This window comes from Lupinus angustifolius, chromosome LG07, assembly GCF_001865875.1.
Source record: "Lupinus angustifolius cultivar Tanjil chromosome LG07, LupAngTanjil_v1.0, whole genome shotgun sequence".
Classification (NCBI taxonomy): Eukaryota; Viridiplantae; Streptophyta; class Magnoliopsida; order Fabales; family Fabaceae; genus Lupinus; species Lupinus angustifolius.
In genome coordinates, this window is record NC_032015.1 from 10065623 (window position 1) to 10088936 (window position 23314).

The following is a 23314-nucleotide window of genomic DNA, read 5'->3' on the forward strand; positions in this document are numbered from 1 at the left end:
ACAATTATAATGGCTTGAGAGACTTGCCCTTAGGTTCACCTCCCCTATACTCACTTACTAAGGCACACATCTCAGACTACTTAGAATAATGACTCTATTTATATATTCTAGTCTAGATATGACCAATGAACTCTAGGCATGTTGATTGTTGAGTCATCTTCAAGCTTTAATAAAACATTGTCTTCATCAAAACATTGCTAGTGCAATCTTTGATACTTTGCACTTTCAATTCCTTATCACTGTATCATAGGTTTTTGCTTCTCATTTTTTTTTAAACTCAAATTTGATTTTCATCAACAGTTATTTCACCATGATGTTGGTTATGAAATAATCTTCTATTTCTCTCTCCATATGTGATGGAGTAACTAAGATAGTATAAATAAATATATGAATTGGTTATCAGAAAACTTATTCCAATTTAATATTATATAATTTACACTACTTTAAAACAATTATGAAATTCAAATGTGGTTAATTTATATTTTGGATCATTATTTTTCTCAAGAAACTTAATTATTATAGAATCGGCTTAAAATATTTAGATTGCTTTATTTGGTGTTAAATTGTAGGTTCATAAGTTTATGACTCTTATACTTTACTATAATTTCTTAGATGTTACGTATTTTTATGTTGCAGATTATAGTAGAGTTTTTGTACATCATTCATTTTATGCTATATTTTTGGATAGTCATGTTTCAATTATAATATGAAAGTTCTTAGGTCTAAAAGTTGAAATTTTCGTAAATATATATGTATTATAAGAAAATTACAATATATACTAGTTGTTGGTCCACTATGTCTTGATTGCATGTAAGTAATTATTATATATCATATGTGAGTGTTTCATTTTTAGAGACACGAATATTTTTTATCGTTTTCTTGCATTATGTGTTTAGATTCATAGGATGTAGAATTATTAAATTATATTGGATTTGTATATAATGTTAGTTTTCAAATGTTTTCAGACAAATTTCTACATTATTATACTTTAGAGAATTGCAGTTCTTTAGATTATGCTTATACATAGAGGGATAAATTTATATAGTCACATAAAAGTTTGAATTTGGTTAAGATTATAGTATCTTTTTTAGACATGTGGTTTGTTATGAGAATTTATAGAACTCAGTAATATTAATATGGTGATGCAATAATAAAAACCTAAGAGAGTTATTAAAAGGGATGGTAAAATGGGTTGCACGGCCCGTTTCGCTCGCGCCTATAAATGTCCGTAATATTTTAAGTGGGTGGGGGTATGTTTGCATTGTTTTAATGGACAAAATGACATACCATGTTCGTTTTAAAACGAGCTAACAGACATGTGGACGACCCACAAACATTGATAAAAGATATAAAAAAAATATTAATACAATAAAGTAGTTGAAGATAATTTTTTTTAAAAAACTTTGATATTTTATATGAAGTTAAACAAATCATATTACATTACAACTTTTTAAAAATATTAAATTACATTATATCATAATTTATTTGATTTTTTTTATTATTATTATTATATCAAGCATGATGGTTGTCCATATTGCCCAATAGAAATGTATGCGTGCATGACGGGCAAACAGACCAGGAGAAACAGGCAAAAAGGAAAATTTTGTATTTCCTACCCGCAAAAATTTGCTGGCTATGCAGGCTGGCCTACGGGCTTAGCCCATTTTGCCATCTATAATTATCAAGAATAAAACATCTCTTGCTTAGCTTTATGTGATTCGTGTATGAGTATGGGTATAAGTGAATGAATTTGGATTTGGATTTGGTAACTAATGAATGAATGAAAAGCTATCCATGCACCAATCCATATACATTTGTTAAATTATATTTTAAATTATTCAATTCATTCATATTCAAACTTAATGAATGAAATCCAATTCAGATATGTATTCATTGATAGATTGGATGAATAAATAAACAATCTATTGGATTTTATTAATTAGTCACAAAAACACTTTAAAGAAAAAACATCATTTTAAAAACTACCATTCCAATAAATTATTTTTAAAATCACTTTTAAAAATCATTTTTCTAAAAGTGTTTGTTAATTTTGTATATATTTTTACAATATTCTACAAGCATATAACATTTAAGGTTCTATGTGTAAATTTGTTAACATATAATTATGTGTGTGTATATTTTTTGGGGTAATAATATGTATGTTATATATAAGAACACACTTTTAATATTAACCACATTCACATGTTTTATGTCATTGATTTTAATTTAATAAAAATCAAAGTGAGAGTGAGAAACACAACATGAAAGAAAGTGAACAGTTGAGATAATGAATTAAATATAAAAGCAATAAATCTTGTTTGTGAATATTTACTTTTAGGATAAATTGAATATCTATCCAAATCAATATATTCATGAATATCTAATGAATATAATAGATTAAAATTATTTACTGGATTATATCAATTTAAATTTATTAACTTCTAATATATGAATTTGGATGAAATTAATGGATAATTTTGCTATGAATAAGAAGAGAGAAAAATTTGTGTGAAGGAAAATGATATATTCTCCTACTAATGTGATACTTTGTTTCCTAATAATTGGTTTATAAGTAACATGTGTCATATTATTGTGGGTAGAAGAATTAGTAGAATAATATAGTAGGAATATATAACATTATTCTTGTGTGGGATATATTAATTTTCTTACTCTCCGGGATTAATCTTTTTCAGCAGCTGCGTGAGGATAAGAGAAACCCCATTTCTTAAAATTTTCTTCTCTTCTATTCTATAAACACAGGAAAGGATCCAAATCTTACCTTCCTTTTAGAGATTTTCTTTTCGCTTACTATTTCCCTTTCTGACCATAGACTATATAATATCTTGTACTTGAATAGAGAATATCATACTGATATTTTTCTATAATTTCAACTGTTTCACTAAGCCACGGTTCCAACCCCTTATTCTGAAAGTATAGGAAGAAATTAAATAAATAAATAAACGAAATAAAGATGCTACACGCAATTTCCAGATTGGTAGTAGTTTTATTATGCTGTCCAGCGAATTGTGATTTAACACAATTTCAAAAGGCATTTTGTTATTTGTACCAACTCAAGGATAATGACATTTAAATTTGTAATCGCCTTAACACACTGGCTAGCTAAGTAAAAGTTGGAAAAATGTTTGCTGGTTAATTTGTTAACGTAAAATGAATATTCTATGTTGAAGTAGAAATGGTATGTTGAGTGGATTCTGTTCAGGCAATTATTAGTCAAAACTTTGACATTGAAAAAAAATGGATTAATGTTATATCATCATAATAAATAAGTTTAAAATTTTTCCTAACATAATAAATGATATATGTCATTTGAACTGAAACATTTAATTTCACGTGTATTAGAAGTTATACATATCATAGACTGATTTGTTAAGGGATATAATATTTTTATTCATCTAAATATTAATATTACAATATCAATATTTAAATATAATAATACCTGAATATTTCAAGGATATATTACTCTGGTATTATTTTTTTCAATTATATATGCGTGTGTGGTACAAACCTGTTATGTATTACTCCAATTAAGTCAAAGTTTCCTTTATACCTTCAATAAAGGAAATTGTCAATTAATTTTTTTTAAATTTCATATTAAACTAAAATTACCCAATATGTTGGATTGCAAACGTAATGTGTTATAATCAACACGCCCTCAATATCAATTATATTATAATAAATAAGTGAAGTGATTTGTCCAAAGAGACAATAATATATTATATAATCACTATGTAACATACATTAATTTTTAATATAACTTGTGAACATAAAAACGTACCGCAACTTGTCAAATATAAGATAAAATAGGAACAATGCCCTAGAAATTGACTAGATCCATTCATTTACCTTATGATGTGAAAGCCAAAGGCACTTAAAGGATGGAGAATGATATATGTGTGAACACTAAAAAATGTTCACATCTATTTTTTAGAAAGTATACATACAAAAAACAAAAATTTGGTAATAAATGTATATTGTATGAATATTTTGATGCTCAAATAATACAGAATTTCAAAGCTATACCAGACAACATGATGAATGTCCAGATTCACATGCTACCCTACCAACTTTCAAAAATAAAAAAATAATATTCGATAATTTTAATCAGTTAATTATTTGTTAGTCTTTTTTATTTATGTGTATGTTGGTTCAATGGAAGATATGACCAAGCGTTAAATAAATAAGTGTATCATGATTTTGACGGATTCCATCCGAGTAGCATATTTCTAAGCTAAGTATATTTAATGTCCATTTCAGACTGTTTACCACTTGAGAAATCAATTTATTATTGGTGGAAATGGAATTTGGAATACTTCACTTTTCTTTGTTTACCTTTAATAAAAAGTTTTCAATTATGAGCTAATGAACTACTACCAGTAATTATTGAAATAATTCATTGATTTATTCAAGTTTGGGTAGTTTTGGAGGGGCTCTTCTCATTATAAATTACACACCAGATTAAGTTTTGATTAAAAATTACAAGCACGTGATTTTTTTGGTGAATATATTTCATGTGAATAGTTTAACTTTAGTGTAAATTTATTCAAAAAATACAGCTGTATTGCTGCAAGGATTCGCTGTGAAACGTGGCCTATGAAAGTGAAAGCAATAAAATAAGAATTGTTCATTTTTGGTACTCGTGAGAGTGGATGTTTTTGTATGTAAATACACAATTGTTCTCTAATTAGAGCACAGTCTTATTTTTACAAATTCCTTGAAGTATTCAAAAAATGAAGAAAAAGAAAGAGGAAAAGATATTAACCAATAATGAAAATGGGAAGAAAGTGCAACAATTCTATTTTATTTAGATTAAGAGAAAGTAACATTTAACAACACTCATTTGAGAGCACTGTTAAAATTAGAAAATACACATTTAACCGCGCTCGTTTGAGCGAGCGCGATTAAAAGTAGAAAAATACACATTTGACCATGCTCGTTTGAGCGAGCACGGTTTAAAGTAGACATTTAACAGCGTTTGTTTGTTTGAGTGAGCATTGTAAAAAATTATAAATTAGACATTTAACAATGTTCGCTTAAATGAACGATGTTAAAGGTATAAATATACATTTAATAGCGTTAAATCGCACTATAACATGTATATTTTCACCAATTTAACAGCACTTGTTTAACTAAATGCAATAGAAAGTAGACAGATGACAGAGTCCATTTAAGGATAAAAAATAAGTTGCACCATTGAAATGAAAATTAGAAAAATTATTTAATTTATTAAGAAATATGAACAATTATAAAATAAGTTGTGCTATTTAAGATAAAAATGGGTTGGTGGACGGAAGTTGCTGTTAGGCAAGGAGAATTTACTTGTTCCTTAATATCAAATATTGTATATTCTAGCTAGAAATGATCAACATTATCAAGTCCTATATGTACCGATGAAATTACAGACATGCGTATAAAAAGTAATGGGTGTTATGCACAAGTTTACGAAGAAAACTATTTTTTAAAAGAAAAAAGTTTACTTCATATATTATCGATTAGGTCTTCATCCTACCCAAGGGTCTAGGCATATTGGAGTGGACATGAACAACTGAGTAGGATAACATATGAAGAGCATAATATTGTCAACATCCAAATCCACCCATTGTGGTCCAGGATTCGGTTTGTAAGGTATTTACAAGGGAAGTCTCCATTAGAAGTAGGGATGAGCATGAACCACGTTTAGTTGAATAAGGCTTGTCCTTTACCCAATCCTAAATGTTGGTAGAATTATTTTTTTGGTTTTGGACCTGATCCTAGACCCGAAGCTGATCTGGTCCAAATATTGGTTGGGACAACCTTCGAACCAGAACCCTGCTTTAGACTTGATTAAATATAATGCATACTTTTTTTAGATAAAAATTTTTCAACATTACTTATTATTATGAATATGTAATTTAACAATTTAACATGTATAATATATGTATATATTATCATGATACCTAAAAAATAACAGATGTTTAGTCCCTAAAATTTTCTTGAATGAAATAATTTGATTCCTAAAAATCCCCATATTACCATTTTAGACCTCTCCAACTAATCATATAATGACCAATAAAACGTCATTATCTAATACCTATGGGCTAGCTAGCTAGCAAGCAAGGGTAGATTTGAGTCAATTTGTCGTTGGTCAAATAATATTCTGTAAATTTGAGTCATTTGACCTAGTTTTGGGATATATGGAACACGTTATATGATTACCAAACCCTTCTACCTTCGTGGTTTACTGATTATTAGGAACAAAAGGTAGCTTCCATTAATATCATTAATTTAAGAGATAAAAAAATGTCAATAATCAATTCACCATAAAGACCACTAAAATGTAGAAGTAATTTCATGTGAATTACCATTAGAGAAAATTCATTTTCAAGTTTTGGCTGAAAAAAAAATAAATTGTATTTAATATTCGTAAAAGCCAATTCTGATCCTTGATGTACATATGTTGGTTCAAATTATATAATTTATTATACACAATAATGCACAAGGTCTCGATGCATGTTTGCATTCATATGGTTCTTTTTTAATTTCAGCCCATAAAGCTAAAGATAAATACTTAAAAATGGTAAAAAGATTTTTTAAAATCTAAGTCACCAATCTAATTAAATATTTAAAATTTTAATACGTATACATGCTTTATCAACTTATTATTTAGTCTCTTATTATCGGTCCTAAGTACTAAATTTATGAAAACCCATAAATTGAAGATAGAGGTGTAAGGTTCCCTTCATACATGAATGTGCACGTGCTTCTCATGTTAGTGGGTCACTAATTGCTTAAATTATTAACAAGTAAGTAAAATAAAATGCTACAATTTTAAGATAACATGAAATGCTACATGACATCTCTATATTTTCTCCATTTTAAAATATTGAAGTCAGGGAGCTTGAGATTCTTGATGTTTTTCTCTAAAAAAACTGTTAAGTTTTGTGAGAATCAAGATAATGAAAATACATTTATAGATATAAAGGTGATTTAGCATATTTATTAGACTTAGCATATGTTCGTACGTAAAAAATGGATAAATAAATATACAATTAATATGTGGGGGAATATGCTAATTATTAGAATGTGGCATTAGCTAAAAACTTATACTTAATGATTGATGAATTAAAAATAAATGAAAAAACTTTTAATATATGAAGTAGCTAGCTATAAGGTCCAGATGTGTAATTTTTTAAAGTCACTTGACAATGGGAAGAAAAATTAGTTGAGCATACATATATTTTTCATCCTCATTTGTGTTTTTTGTGGGTAATAAAATGCATTTGCTTTATTATATATAATAGTAAAATAAAATGCTCAAAAGCAGAAAAGTAAAAGTAGTATATTTATATCTCTCCCCAATGACAACCAAGCAAGGCCATGCAATATGAGTATGGATCCTCTCCTGTACTGGAGAGGCCAGTACCAACCTAAGATAATTTGTACTACCTCAACACCTTCACCACCATTACCATTTTTTTCCCAATTTCTCAACATGGCTGGAACTCTTGTTCCTTGTAAAACCTTGCTTTCTAACGCTTATTGAAAAACATTAAAGACGGTGACGTTCAACTTTTTGAACTTTTGAACCATTGTTTCTTCACCCGTTGGCCTTTCGTCTTGAAAACTCGTATTCTTTCACATTCTCCTTTCTCTTTCTCCACAAGGATTGTGTATATTGGCTTCAAGGGTGCTCTTAAAGCAATTCCATGGATGACCCATTTTTTGTTACCAATGATTCTTCCACTTATGGTTTCTGAGAGAAATCCATATTTAACAACCATAAACTTTATATAGATCTGGTTGCAAAATTGCCCTTTCGTGAAAAAGTAATGAGAAATTGGGAAAATAATGAGAATGGTGGTGAAGATGTTGATGTAATACAAATTAAATCTTAGCCATTAAAATTAGAGTTGCCACGTGTCATCATCTTAGGTTGGTACTGGCCTATGCTGTACAGGAGAGGATCCAGACTCATGCAATATGTATAGTCGTTGTAGCCTCCCATGAACAAGCAGTTTCTAGAGAGAGAAAGATAGTTGAAAAAAATAAAATTATTGAGGATGCCATGGTCCTACATACTTTTTCATCTTTGGATAACAAAAAAAAAACATCTAAAAATTAAATAATAACTAAAGTTGTGTTCCATAGTCTTGTTTGGGAGGAAGAGAAATGAGAATAAATAACTTTATAAAGTTTCTCCTTATTTTAGAGTTGAGCAAAATAGAGGAAAATGTTTTGAAGGTTTTCAAACCCTTCCCATGCTTCCCATGCATACATTTATGATCCTCTCAATCTAAGTTTTTATAGAGAAAAACATGTTAAAGTATCTAAATTTTCTTACTAAAATTTTATAATTACATTTTTTATTCTTAATTAATTTTTTAAAGGATGGTAAAACAAGATTATTGTATTTATAATGATTCATTTTTCTTCATTTCTCCTTCTATTCTTCCACCTTCTTGCTCCTAAATTTCTCTCATTCCATTTTCCTCTTAACTTCTGAACGCAGATAAAAAGAATTAGTCTACAAATTCTGTTGATTATAAAAAATAACATGTCTAAATTTCAACCCACATGAAATTAGTATGTATTAGTTTCATATCACACATGTAATATTAGAACTTCGAGGCTAATAAAATTAAGAGGTATAACATTACTCTCAAATTAATAAATGAGGAGAGAAATGACAAATTACAGAAAGACCTGATAACATAATAAAGAGTTAAAGACTTTGTATTTTTTCATTTTATTCGAAAAAATACATACAAAGGATAAATAATAAAATAACACGGTTGGCATCTTCTATATAAAGAAAACGCAGGCTTTGTCAACATTATCAGCTAATATCAAATCCATTTCCATGTTACAAAGCCCACTTTGATCGCAACACTCCAAAAATAATCAATAACTTATTTAAAAATGGTAAATATTGTCTCCTTCTTTTTTTACATCACTGTGAGTTTTAATCTATAAAATATTTAATATTACCTAATATTTAATATCACAAATTTACATGAGTCATTAGTTGATAAAAATTGATATAGAAAACTCAAATGGAAATGTCGTAGTTGTTTAAACATAGTCCTTTATTTTCAGACTTTCCAGGAAGGTGAATTAGAATCAAAACAAAAAATATACACCAACCAAGATGAATAGTTGGTGGTAAATGGGTAAAGATGAAACTATATAAAGGGTTGCATTATCTTCTCTAAGGCATTACCAAAACCCACTAAGTGAAGTTCGGAAAATATGGGGTCTCTAGTGGCCTCCACCACTCTCACTCTTGTATTTGTAATAATCTCTCTAACCTTGCCATCTCAAATTTCAGCCAACGGCTACATCTATTCATCTCCACCTCCACCGGTGCATTCTCCTCCTCCACCATACTACTACCATTCACCACCACCACCGGTGCATTCTCCTCCTCCTCCATACAAGTATTCATCACCCCCACCACCACATAAGAAACCATACAAATACTCATCTCCACCACCACCAGTTTATAAGTACAAGTCACCTCCTCCACCTGTTTATTCACCACCTCCTCCATACAAATACCCATCACCTCCCCCACCACCCTACAAGTACCCATCTCCACCACCACCCGTTTACAAGTACAAGTCTCCTCCACCTCCAGTTTACAAGTATAAGTCACCCCCTCCCCCTGTCCATTCACCTCCTCCTCCCTACAAGTATTCATCACCACCACCTCCACCAAAGAAGTCATATAAGTATTCATCTCCTCCTCCACCAGTTTACAAATACAAGTCTCCTCCACCACCACCAAAGAAGCATTACAAATACTCATCTCCACCACCACCAAAGAAGCATTACAAGTACTCATCTCCACCACCACCAAAGAAGCATTACAAGTACTCATCTCCACCACCACCAAAGAAGCATTACAAGTACTCATCTCCACCACCACCAATTTACAAATATAAGTCTCCTCCTCCTCCTGTCCACTCACCTCCTCCTCCATATAAGTACTCATCTCCACCACCACCACCCTACAAGTATAAGTCTCCACCACCACCACCAAAGAAGCCCTATAAGTACTCATCTCCCCCACCACCAGTTTACAAATATAAGTCTCCTCCTCCTCCTGCCCATTCACCTCCTCCTCCATACAAATACTCATCTCCACCACCACCACCATACAAGTATAAGTCTCCACCACCACCACCAAAGAAGCCTTACAAGTATACATCTCCACCACCACCAGTTTATAAGTATAAGTCTCCTCCTCCTCCTGTCCATTCACCACCACCACCCTACAAGTATTCATCTCCTCCACCACCACCCTACAAGTATTCATCTCCACCACCACCACCCTACAAGTACTCATCTCCTCCACCACCACCCTACAAGTACTCATCTCCACCACCACCACCCTACAAGTACTCATCTCCTCCACCACCACCCTACAAGTACTCATCTCCACCACCACCACCCTACAAGTACTCATCTCCTCCACCACCACCTTACAAGTACTCATCTCCACCACCACCTCCCTACAAGTATTCATCTCCACCACCACCACCCTACAAGTACTCATCTCCTCCACCACCACCCTACAAGTACTCATCTCCTCCACCACCACCAAAGAAGCCTTACAAGTACTCATCACCACCGCCACCAGTTTACAAGTATAAGTCTCCTCCTCCACCTGTTCACTCACCACCACCACCACATTACGTCTATGCATCACCTCCTCCACCTGTCCATTCCCCACCTCCACCACATTACATCTATGCCTCACCTCCTCCCCCTCACTACTAGACAGTTTAGCTGAGCAACCATGTTGGTAAGATTCTTCATACAATCTACGTTATTAAAAAAAATATACGTTATCGAAACAGTAATGAGATTTGATACATAGTTACATGCTAAAATAAACTTAGACTCTGTCTAATACTTATCCTTAGTCTTTATATAGAAATATAATCATCGAAATTTCACAGATATCTCTCAAAGTACGTAGTTTAGGCTGAGAAAACCTACAGTAACTTTTTTCATTCACGCTTCTGAAATTATTTTCATACTGAGATTTTTAAATTTTAGAACGTTTTTTATATTTGATGGACTCATATTGACACAATTTTATTATAGTAATTACAAATTTGTAATACATTTTCAGTTTTCTGTTCCTTTGCAATAAAATTTGAGAAGAACATATATATTCACTCACTGTATGAGTTTTTGTTTAATTTTAATAAAATAATTTTATTTTTACAATGAAGTTGTAACAATTTTTAGTTGTCCATTTGTTTTAGGATGAATTGCAACTTTAAGATGCGTGCATGGATAAAAAAAGGAAAGATAAAAATATCTTAAATTGTTATAAGAGAAATTGTGGAAATTGAGATATACAAGTAAACTATGGTTTAAGAAATGTAGCATAAGATTTTTTTTACTATAGGGGAGAGTATTCATTTCAAAAGTAAATTTAAAAATCTTCCTCCAGATCTTAACCATTCATTTTAGGAAAATTTAATGGTTCAAATTTAGTTGTTAATTTAAATCATTGGATTTTCTTAGAATGAATGAGTAAGATATGAATCATAATGAAAATAAACATTTTCAATATAACTTAATTAGTATTATTGAAAATGAAATAAAAATATATAAAAATCAGAGGCACTTTAATTTGTGAATCCCAACGGATGATGATTGATTTGCGTGTTACATTAATCCTTTCCTAATCCAATTAGTTTTGCAATACAAGCTTTACCCCTTATATATATTTCTTTTAACCGTAAATCGTAAGATACTAACTAGCTAAGAAGAGATTCAAATTGTTTTATGCATGTTTCCAAAAATATGTTAGCCTCACGTTTTCAAGGGTTTAATTATATATATATGTGTGTCCTAATAATAGCACTTAAAGTGCATTAATATTTATTATCTGATTTATTGATATGTTGAGGAACTAACTAATAATGGAGTGATTAAGTAGTACTAAACTTATGTGTTTGTATTTTTGTAGTATTTGAGGAATATGTGGAAATAAAGAAAGTGATGGAAAGCATAAAGAAGCACTTCGCAACTACACAAGAAGAAGCCGGCAACAAAGTTTCCGCGTTTTGTCCTTTAAATTAAAAAGAAGTGTCACATAACTTTCTATATAAGTATAGGTTTCAATTTCCTTTGTTTGCTTTGTTCATGATTAAGATTGTGTATTTGTATTTCAGATAGTTGTGAGGCACTGCGTTGCTCTATTGTCATTGATTAATACATGCATTATGGTTCACTACCTGCTGCTTTTGCAAGGGGTTGGAAAGCCATTCATATAATAAATAAATATAAATATTTTGTCTCTCACTTTCTGTATATCTATTCGTATTTTGAATTGGTCCACGTTTAAAATTGTTCCATTTAAAGTATGTGGGCACGAAGAAGAACGAATAATGAATGAGAAAATGAAGGAGTCAAATGGAAATGCCCAAGTAGAGACAAATTTGTCCGTACTTTATGCATATGGAATATCTTAGTATCATAAAAGAAAACATTAAAGATAATTATAATCGGTGTTATAAAACTCGGCTCAAACTGACCGGTTTGATCAGTTCAACCATGAATCAGATATTTAACCAGTCCGAACCTCTCATCTAACCGGTTTTGTATCAAATCGGGTTGATTTGATCAGTTTAAGCCTAAAACTAGTGACTCGGGTGGTCGGACCGGTTGAACCAGCCGAGTCAATCAATTTTTTTATTTTTAAAAACAACCAAATTGATATCATTTTTAAGTAAAAAACATGTAGTTTTAACTTATTTGTAGTTATATTTGTCATTTCTTAGTTTACATTATAACAAAATTTTCATTGTTTAATTAGATTTTAAATTTATTGTATGTTTTTGTTGTAATTAAAATAGTTCATATTTTGTTTCATCATGTTATCAACTTACTTGTATCATTTTATAGTAGCAAAGTGTTCTTTTTGTTGTTGCTTAATTAGACATGATAATGTTTTTAAATTTTGAGTATATCATTATTGAATATTGTTATGTAATATTATAATTTTTTTAGAATTTTTTATACAAATCGAGTTAACCAGACCAACTATTAACTCACTAGTTGAACTAATGACTCATTGAGCCAGTACCCTGACCAAGTCATTGACCGGTCCAAGTTTAATAACATTGATTATAATTAATTACTTATAATTTCTTGGTAAATGAGTATTATAATATTAGATTATGTATTTAATATAATTAAGACTGGTGTACCAAATTTATTTTATTCTTTGTACTTGAATATTAATATGATAATGATATTGTAGTAAGTTACTATGGTAATGTTGTTAAACCAACACTACTCGCCACAATTAACATATAGCTAAAATTTTCAAGCAAGATGTCAAGAGTTGAAGAGAAGTTTTAAGAAAAATTTCCATCGTTAAGGTAGCTTTGGACATGGGAATCAAACAAAACGAAACATCAAAATCATATAGAATTAAAACATACTATATAATCTGTTTTTAGTAGCTATATTAAATAGAAGGCTTATATGTCTTGTTTAGCGTTTGGCATTTAACGAATAGTAAAGAATATTACTTTTTTTTGCAAGAAATGCACGTTGTATTGCTAATAAATCCCAGTTACACATTAAACTAGGAGTGAAATATCATTTTAAGGGAATCATCCAACTCAAGAAAAGGTCATGATGATCCTCTGTCATAGTTTGGACTTTCTGTCCTGTGTAAACAAACGTTGTCCAATTGCCAGCCATGTTATCAAGCTTTGCTTGGGTATATTGAATATACCCGAGACTCCGAGAGTGGTTTAACCCAATGTACTTTTGCTCTATTCCCTTTGAAATATTTATAGGCTGTAGAATAATACCCGTTCTTATGTGTAATTTTTATTATTTAATAATATATTTGGAGACATAGATATAATTGGTCAAACTCCAATAACAAATTATCTTGTCTTCTATTTATTACACTCCATTTATTTGATTGCTTGTATCTATGACATGTAGCAGTTATTTCCATTATATTAACAATTGATATTAGAGTCAATTGGTAGATGACTTTTAATTCAGGCACCAAAATTATGGTGGAAAAGTTTGATAGTACTAATAACTATTGGTTGTGGCAAAGGACAGTGAAAAGACGTATTGGATAGACAATGTCTATCGAAGGCATTCTACTGAGATAAACTAGATGAGTTGAAGAAGAAGGGAAGATAGTGAGATCATAGTGGGGATCGTCATGTTGGACTAGAACCCTAGAAGTCCATGTATTGGATTGAGACACAAGTAAAGATAGAGACCCAAGTGGAGCATCATGTTTTGAGACATGTGCCTGCAATATCTCTAATTGTCGAAGAGGATAGTCTTATTTAAAATGGGAAATAATATACCCTTATGGTGTTTCCCCGATATCACTGAGAAGGATGTTAATTTATAGCATGTCCACAATAGCACATGACACAAGCTAATTTTGATGTACAATGTAACACATACATTAGCTTTGATGCATTATTTTAGATGGGCATCAATAGATAAGTTAGATGTGACATGAGCATTGACATGGATCCACGAGTGTGACACATACATTAATTAGCATTAATGTAAAGTGTGTGGTGGATAAAAAATAAAGAGAAAATTTGTTGGTGAATTTTGGTGTAGAGCTTCAATAATATTAAAAGACTTCATAGTAATGGAGAGTTAGGCTATTAGTAACATGCACCAATTAGAAACATCAAATGACATTGAGCCCAAAAATATACTAGAATTTGTAATCTTTATTTTCTAATAATATAATAAGATTGATAGTCACTCAATACTTCTAAAGATGTAAGGACTATGTCCCTAGAAAATGATAAATTAAGTTAGTGTTGGTTAATATGTAAGATTATGTGCTGATATGAAATACTTGAGTATGAGTTAAGGTGTCTTTTTGTTAGTTAAATAAGTTAATATCTAATAGAGAATAACATATCTCTTGGTGTGAAGAGATAACTCTTCTCCTTAAACTAGTTAGATAATAACATGTGTCCCTATTTTTAATACTTTTTATTTTATTTCTCATTTTTATATTGTATTTTTTGTGAACTTCTTCCCCATCAGAAAAAAGAGCAACTTCACTTCTCATTCATTCATCGTTTCTCATCTCTCCTTCATTTCTCATTCCTTCGTAATCAATTGATGGCTCATAATCACAATCTTCATACCGTCTCTTCTTTTTCTCAAATAATGTACTATTGTTACTCTCATTCTTCAAAAAAGGAACTATTGAATGCTCTAGGCTAAACGATTGCATTAAAAAATGGCCTAATTGGATCCAATATTGAAGCTGAAGGTGACTAATTCAGTTCTGCATGCGGAAAAAAAGGACGGGGTTTAATGGATAATATTGAGAAATAAAGGGAATGTGGGTTTTTCTCCTGGCAGGAAGAAAAGAAAAAATGAAAATAAAAGTATTAAAAAGAGGGACACATGTCATTATCTAACTGGTTTAAGGAGGGGAGTTATCTCCTCACACGAGGATACATGTTATTCTCATATAGAAATAGGGACATAAATATATTGTCAAAATCAATCATCATTATAATATTCGTGAAGATTGTGATTATGAGCCATCAATTGATGACGAAGGAATGAGAAATGAAGGAGAGGTGAGAAGCGATGAATGAATGAGAAGTGAAGTTGCACTTTTTTCTTATGGGAAGAAGTTCACAAAAAATAGAATATAAAAAATGAGAAATAAAATAAAAAGTATTAAAAATAGGGACACATGTTATTATTTAACTGGTTTAAGGATGAGAGTTATCTCCTCACACCAAGAGATATGTTATTCTCATGTAGAAATAGGGACATAAATATATTGTCCAAGTCAATCATCATTGTAATATGAGAATAATGTATCTCCTCGTATCAGGAGATAACTTATCTCCTCTATCCAATAAAAACGTGACATATGTGTTATTTTGTTTATTTTTAAAAATATTTTTATAGAAAATGATGAAACATGACACATGTCATAATTTCACTGACAGAAGGAGATAACTTATCTCCTTATACCAGGAGATACTTCATTCCCTTATAATATTGGTTATTAACTTACTTTCACAGTTATCAGCAGTAGCAATCAACATTGTTGAAACAAACGTCCAAATAATCAGTTACTTGATCTGGTGGACACTTCTGCTGTTCTGCATGAATTTTTGTCAAATGTGTAAAGTTGTCAATGCTATCATTAAAATAGTGTTCAGAGAAGGGAAAGGTCCCTTGGCATTATTTTTCTACTCAACATTTAACAATAATCAACAACACAACATTCAATAATAGTCAACAACAATAAAAAATAATAAGCAAAAATAATCAAGTTTTAGTTCCACAACACCATAATTTCTTATTTCACCTGTGATTTTTCTTAGCCTCACTATTTTTAGAAATTAAAATAACATTCACTTTATCTACTCTACTTAATGAAACTTCTAACAACCTCCTCAATACATACCTAAATAACTAAAGGAGTGATTCTACCATGTTTTTTATTCCAAGATCTATTGTGCTAATGCAAATCAAACCAGTAAGCTTGCCGAAATTGTACATTATTTGACTGTGGATGTGGTGGGTCGGGGCCCCCAACTCCCAAGTTTAGTTTAACAAGGATTTCCTTCACTAAAATAAATAAAAAAAGTAACTTAACCGGTGCTGACAATCTTTAGCAAAGAATTACCTGAAAACCTCTAGCTCAAGATTGGAAGACTAAAAAAATGTATACAATAATAATGTAAGAGTTTTATTCTGCCACTGTATTATTTACCATTTATAATTAATCATCATTTACTCTTTAAAAAAAATACTACAAATTATGGTGGATGATATACAAACTGTGCATAAATCTTTATAGTGATAGTATATATATATTACACAACCGATTTGTAGTGAAAAAATAATAATAGGGGGAGAATAAAGAACCCAAATCATCAACCCTGAACTGAATTACGCTCGATATTACAGTCATTGAACTTTTTTACCAGAGAATTCTTTTCAATAACAGTGAAACATATTTCTTGTATAAAAAACAATATACAACGTGGGTATACTATATCAGAAGTAGTATCAACTATAAAATTAGTATGTCTCTGTACAATTTCACACTTCGTATAGGTGAGCTTCTGTGAACAACTTTTTCCCTTGGTGCAAAAAGGGGGAACCGAATAACTCTAGCTATTTGAAAAGCCAAAGAACAGGGAAAAGAGAAAAAGTGAGATCCTCACCCAATTGCCTGAGAATAACTGGAATCTAATATTATATCCAGAACATGTCAAGCGCCATTAGCTTGTGAATCTAGACCGCTCTGCAATTTGAAAAACCAAACTATAATCAGACAACCAGAGTACATATTTATCAAAGAATACAAAGCTAATATTGTTTTCTTATATAGTTTAACCTCAACTTCTTGCAGAAGATTCTCAAGTTCAACAGTTATCTCATGGAAGGATGGCCAGTTGTTTGGAACTCCTTCCCAACATCTTTGCATCAAATCTAATAGTTCAGGATGCCCATGCTTTGGAGTTCTGGACGCAGACCCTGAAAAGATGTAAAAGATCACTTTTGGGTCACCCACAAAGTAGGCACTCCAGATTGAACACAGTAACTGCAATACAAAAACTCTAAGAAACATAAATGCACAGGTCCAGCCTCAACTTTTACTGCACATATGCTATACCATAACCATGCACTTGTTGAGTTATAGCATATACTTATTTCTGGAGAGACAATTCTTAAACCAAATTTGATGATTGACACATTGAAGCTACAAGTTAATTGTTTACAGTTTAACAGGAGGAAAAACAAAGTAACTGAGACAGCTTGGCTGTCTTCAGATCCCTATGAGCTATGTTGTTTTTGTGCAAATGCTCAATACCCTTGCAAACATCAATCACAAACTTTAGTAACTGAGACAGCTCCAAGACATTTTGATTTTTGTGCAAGTAATCATACAGACTTCCTCCAGTCATATACTCTGCAAGTAAGAATAGAAATAAAAAATGTGTTTAGACAGATTAATTTTAAAAAACAAGAAGAAAGACAAATCAATAACAAAGAAGAAGAAGAAGAAGAAGAAGAAGAAGATATGAGAGACAGTTTTTAAAGTAATTGGTGATCTATCTGAATTTATAAGAATCTAATTACTGACAGTCAAACCAAAAGTTATTTAGGTGTATGCCCTCAAATAATTTGTTGCACAAATGAATAAAGACATATGGTGATGTATAGATGACTCAATCGTATGAGATGTAAGTGAACACAAAAATGGGTAGCCTAGTGCACGAGGACCCCAAATGGATTTTCAGAATTTGAACTCGTGACCTCATGGTCACCACAATGTCGACTGGCAGGGGGAGGGTAGGCACAGAGAATCCCAGGCCATTAGCTAACAGCTTGATTGACTTCACTAGTTGATGAACAATGCCCATGATGTGAACTGATAGAATCAAGGCATGATGGACATTACACTAGCAACACCCATGCAGTGCATACAGGAAGAAAAATTCTAAGTTCCTCACCCTCGCATTAAGGAGCAGATTCTCTGTGGGGTACGAATAGCTAACAAGGACATTTGAGAGACCATTACAAAGTACACAGCTTTAGAAATCAATTCCTCAGCTAAATGAAGAGGAAAAAAATAGTGAATCACTTTACAAGGAAGATTGAGGAACTCATGGGGGGATGTACAGTAAAGAATTGCCTATCAAAAATACAATAAATTAGGTAACATAAACTATATATCTACATGTGCCAAAGGGTCATTGATAGAAAAACAGAAGAGCTATACCAGTTACTATGCACAGATGTGGAGACTTTGTACATGCCCCAATGAAACCAACAACATTTTTATGATGCACCTGCCTGCATTAAATAATACAATAATTTACTAAAAGATCTACACAGTGAAGAGAATTGTGGATTAGCATAACCTAAATGAGAAACATAGCATTGTATCCCATCTTTAAATTTAAATCCTGGAAGCATAGAAGTCCTAGCAAATTTATAAATAATGTAAACAAAAGCAATGATAAGGTAAAATTAACTGGTAGAGATTCCATTGTCACCTGAAGTTATCAAATATAAATTTCATTACCCACTTTACAAAAGCATATATTTAAAAGGTTGATCATTGTTTTCTTTGTGGATAAAAGAATATATTTAAGAGAGAGAAGAGAATAGTAAAAAAGGAGGAGGATAAGAAATCCTCATAAACTAAGGTAAAAATGTGAGCCGAATTTGTTCCTTGAAAGTTGAACTAACAAAGTTTGAATCTTGGCTCAAACGTTGGGAGATAAAAGTGGTTGGCCCTTTGAGTTGTTGAGCCGAGTTGGTTAGAAGATTATTTCACAAGAGTTGATCTTGCTTAAATTGAGTCAATGTAAAGTTGAACCCCCTTAAAGCCTTGAACCGAAATGCCATCCATGTAGGAGTTGAAAGACTTGGCCTTCCACAAATAATGCCACGGGTTGTTGAGTCTTCAAATGCTAAAGGTGGTCAAGTCTAAAAAGACTTGTGTTAACCGAATTTTGGGATGGCCAAAACAACTCAATCTCTAGTAGTTGAATCCCTTAATTCAAGCTTGCCGAATTTAGGCCTTTTAACCTCAACGTTATCTTCTATTTATCTTCAAGCTTCCCATGGTGAAATCGTGTGCTATCTTCAAGGGTTTGAACACGCATCTTCCTTATCTTCAACAACTTCATTTGAATTTTCTCTTTGTGCCAATTTTGAAAGAAACACGCCTAGCACATGTGCCTCATGCTTGGCGCCCTAGATGAGGTGCCTAGCACCCAAGTTTAGATGCTTGGCGCCATGCTACCTTTGAAATTCAAAAGCTCTAGCTGTGCATTCTTGTCTTCCTTGATCATGCCAATTCGAAAAACTCATGTCCTAACCTAGAAATATCTTGTCTTAACCATACTATGCCTAAACAAAGACACTTGGCCACTATTGGATCATCTTACAAAGAATTAAATAAATTAATTCTCAACCCTATATTACATGAATTAAATACTAACATGCTTGACATCAAATAAAATAAACTCCTAAAAATAAATCCTACGACTACATGAGAATAAATTCTCATTTATTTAGAACTTATGCAAATAAAATAAACTAAGATATGTAAATACCTAAGGACATAAATGTCCTTCCTCCATGTAATATCTACGGTCAAATGAGTCTTTTATGACCTTGGATGGTCCAAATTTGGCTTTGATCCTAGTTATAGGACCTTCATGACCTCTCTTGCCCTTAGATTCAAAGGTTGCCCTAGGAGGGTTTACATCATTACTTATATTTTTTCCTTAGTTGTAGCGGTCATTCCGCTATCCCGTTATAGTGTTTTTGGGTTCGACCACTATGCTCCACTATCCGCAATTGACTACCTAGCTTCCTTGACATTTCACCTTGTGTCAATCCCCAACTTCTACCACATGCCTTAGTCGGTTGCACTTCAATTTCATACCTTCCACCACTTCCTTGGCAATGAAGTTGTGGGAAGTTCCACAATCAATCATTACTACCACTGGTCTACTATCCAGGGTTCCCTTAATCTTACAAGATTTAGTGGAAGTGAGCCCCTTCATAGAGTAGAGGGACAGTTGCAGAGAATTGAAAGCTTCCTGCTCTTGTCCCACCTCTAACTTCCCTTCTGACCCTTCCTCCTCAGCAAGAAAATCATCCTTAGTTGCCTATTCTTACAAATGTGATCCTTGGTGAAGAGTTCATCACACCTGAAGCAAAGGCCCTTCTCCCTCTTCTCCTTCATCTCAATACCGGTGAGCCTCCTATACTCCCCCCTGTTCTTGGAACTATCAACTTCTTGGATAGTTCTAGTACTGCCAACAACACTACCAACTGATGACCCTTCTCTCCTGTTACTACTAGCATTAGATGGATCCATGGACACTACCCTGCTGTAAGTTTGGCTCTTATATGGAACCCCAGACTTAGCATAACTCCCACCAGGTCTCCTATTCATCACTACATTCTTCTGCTCAATGAGGATGGCTTTTCGTATCACCTTAGGCAATGCATCCAGCTCATACAGCCTCACCTCCACCCTCACCTCCTCCTTCAACCCATTTAGAAATATTCCCCTCACAAAATCCTGGTTGATTTCTTGTAAAGCCCCAACATACTTCTCAAATTCCTCTATATATGCCTCTACACTACCCTCCTATTTTAAGGACAACAATAATTCAAAGGGATTTTGTATCATAGTTGGTTGGAAACGTCTTACCACAACTATCTTGAAGCTAATCCATGTGGGTGAGGGGTTGCAACATTCCCACCACTGGAACCAGCTAAGTACCTTTCCCTCGAGGGCAACCATGGTGGCTTGCATCCTCTCCTCCTCTATGATGGCCTTGATGGTGAAATATCCTTTCAATTTTTGCACCCAACCGTGTGCATCATCTCCAAAGACTGGAATCTTGAGGTTTCTCCACTTATCGTGACTTGGATGAGGTTTATGGCTTTCTACTTCTTCCTCATTTTCACTACCCCTCCCTACGGATTGATTTCCATTTGAAATCCCTAGTTTTGAGGCTATAGCTTCCAACAGTTCTTCAGCTTTCTTGGTGCGTGCTTCGCTGAGTTCCAACGGTGCTCTAATACTAGTGATAGTCACTGGTATCTAAGTTGAATGAAAGAATGAAGAAATAGAATGAAATTGCCCCTAAACCAGAATCAATTGGATTCTGCTAGGGTTCTAAGAAGAGTTTTATTGAATATAGGTAGAAGAAGAAGAAGGAAATGTTACAGAGGATCCCACGATCATAACACCCTCACTAATTCCACAATCAGTTGGAATTCCCTCCCAAAAAGTAACTAACTCCCCCTAACAGCTTTCTATTTATAAAAGCTTAAATTCCTAACTACCTAAGGGTATAATAGGAAAGTTGGTTATTGTATTCCAACCAAACTCTCTTTTTCTCCCTTTTATGGACATTAACAATTTTTGGCCTGGTTTGAGCAAAAGCTAACACAAATTTTCCCATTAAAACCAGATTACTTTCAACAAGAGCTACTTCAATATTCACCACGTTCTGTTTTTTCAAATTTGGATCCTCAATTTGCCATAACCAAGATCTACAGAAACCTAATATTGAAAATATTAAAAGTTGCCGAAGTATTCAAATTAAATCCTCATATGTGTCGTTTCATGTCATGGAAGTGAGAGATACACATGATGCAAAACAATAAGACAAAAAAATAAGTACGCATCAGTTCATGAGTTTTATATCGACATCATTCAACATTATATTTTATATTTCATAATCAATTACTCTTCAAAAAATAATAATTTCAGGACCGTGTAGATATTACAATCAAGCAATAATCTGCTGTGAACTCAAAACATTAATCAAATACTGAAGCACACACACGAATGCAAGCGAAGACCAAAATATAAATAAATTAATAAAAAGCTAAGAACTAAAATCCAAATTTGTTATCCAAAATTAGTAAGAAAAATAATCACACTAACCTCGGAGTGTATCTTTTAAAGATAATCAAGCTAAATTCTCTAAAAATAGTAAACTTAAAATACATAAAAAAACAAAAGGATTTTCAAATTTCATCCACCGATGAAATCGTTTGTACCTTGGAGGCAAGCGATTGAAGTGAGCCTCCAACTGTTCCTTAAAATCGGGATTCGAAATCGCTTGATCGTGACCGATTTCAAGTAAACGATTGTACACATCAATGCTCATGTCGTAGTTGCTAACACCGGTGAAGCTTCGCGGCGGCGGCGAGCTCTCTCCGACGCCTTCAACGACATCCAACACTCTCTCCATGATTCATGAGAATAAGAAAGAGAAAGCGCAAGAAAGTGAAGTGAGAGAGAGAATCTTTGACTTGGAATTTAGAATCTGAGTGGGAGTGAAAGGAGAGAAAAACGGTTACGTGAATTGAAGGAAATTTGGAGGGTAATTTCGTCCGCCATGACCGTAAGGTTGAGACAATGAAGCACGTTTGTAAAGAGATCCAGTTTCATAAATAGAGAGATTCTGTAAAAGAATTTCTATCTATTTATTTGTAGAAATACTTTAAAAATGTTTAAATGAAATGAGTTTAGTTTTTATATATTTATACATATTTATTATTTATTTGTATTACTTTTTTAAGAGTCAAATATAATTTAAAATGACTTGACAAATAATGGAATGACAATATATAAAACTCTAACCGTGTTAATGCATTCATTTTTTATCATCAAATATTTAGGTAAAGGTTAATATAAAAAATAATTTGGATTATCTAACAAACAAATACTCTTCATAATGAGAACATGAGATAA

General features: G+C 32.3%; 2 protein-coding genes across 4 annotated transcripts; one reads left to right on the top strand and one right to left on the bottom strand.

Annotated features, from left to right (window-relative positions):
• Positions 9219–12321, top strand: LOC109352281 (extensin-2-like). Of its 2 annotated transcripts, XM_019594197.1 has the most exons (4): positions 9219–9776; positions 10032–10153; positions 10295–10804; positions 11987–12321. In XM_019594197.1, exons 1-3 carry the CDS (start codon positions 9247–9249, stop codon positions 10777–10779), a joined length of 1137 nt encoding a protein of 378 aa, XP_019449742.1. In that variant the 5' UTR covers positions 9219–9246; the 3' UTR covers positions 10780–10804; positions 11987–12321. The 2 variants fall into 2 exon arrangements, with proteins under 2 accessions (XP_019449742.1, XP_019449743.1); XM_019594198.1 differs by lacking the exon at positions 10032–10153 and having other exon boundaries at positions 9219–9844; positions 10259–10804.
• LOC109352282 (serine/threonine-protein kinase STY17-like) lies at positions 16114–23004 on the bottom strand. 2 transcript variants are annotated; one of them, XM_019594200.1, is made up of 6 exons: positions 22618–23004; positions 18797–18870; positions 17885–17983; positions 17408–17547; positions 17235–17314; positions 16114–16152 (listed from the first exon to the last, which is right to left on the bottom strand). In XM_019594200.1, the coding sequence occupies exons 1-5, from the start codon at positions 22809–22811 to the stop codon at positions 17282–17284; spliced, it is 540 nt and encodes a 179-aa protein (XP_019449745.1). In that variant the 5' UTR covers positions 22812–23004; the 3' UTR covers positions 16114–16152; positions 17235–17281. The 2 variants fall into 2 exon arrangements, with proteins under 2 accessions (XP_019449745.1, XP_019449744.1); XM_019594199.1 differs by lacking the exon at positions 16114–16152 and having other exon boundaries at positions 16895–17314.

What these genes read in the sequence shown, in the direction of transcription:
- LOC109352281 (XM_019594197.1), top strand. Translation starts at nt 9,247, where the DNA reads ATGGGGTCTCTAGTGGCCTCCACCACTCTCACTCTTGTATTTGTAATA. An exon ending in AAATACAAGTCTCCTCCACC is followed by an intron (nt 9,777 to 10,031) that starts ACCACCAAAGAA and finishes GTCTCCACCACC; the next exon opens with ACCACCAAAGAAGCCCTATA. An exon ending in CTCATCTCCACCACCACCAC is followed by an intron (nt 10,154 to 10,294) that starts CATACAAGTATA and finishes CATCTCCTCCAC; the next exon opens with CACCACCCTACAAGTATTCA.
- LOC109352282 (XM_019594200.1), bottom strand. Translation starts at nt 22,811, where the DNA reads ATGGAGAGAGTGTTGGATGTCGTTGAAGGCGTCGGAGAGAGCTCGCCG. An exon ending in TGTGATTGATGTTTGCAAGG is followed by an intron (nt 17,548 to 17,884) that starts GTATTGAGCATT and finishes ACATCTTTTCAG; the next exon opens with GGTCTGCGTCCAGAACTCCA. An exon ending in ATCTTCTGCAAGAAGTTGAG is followed by an intron (nt 17,315 to 17,407) that starts GTTAAACTATAT and finishes TTCAAATTGCAG; the next exon opens with AGCGGTCTAGATTCACAAGC.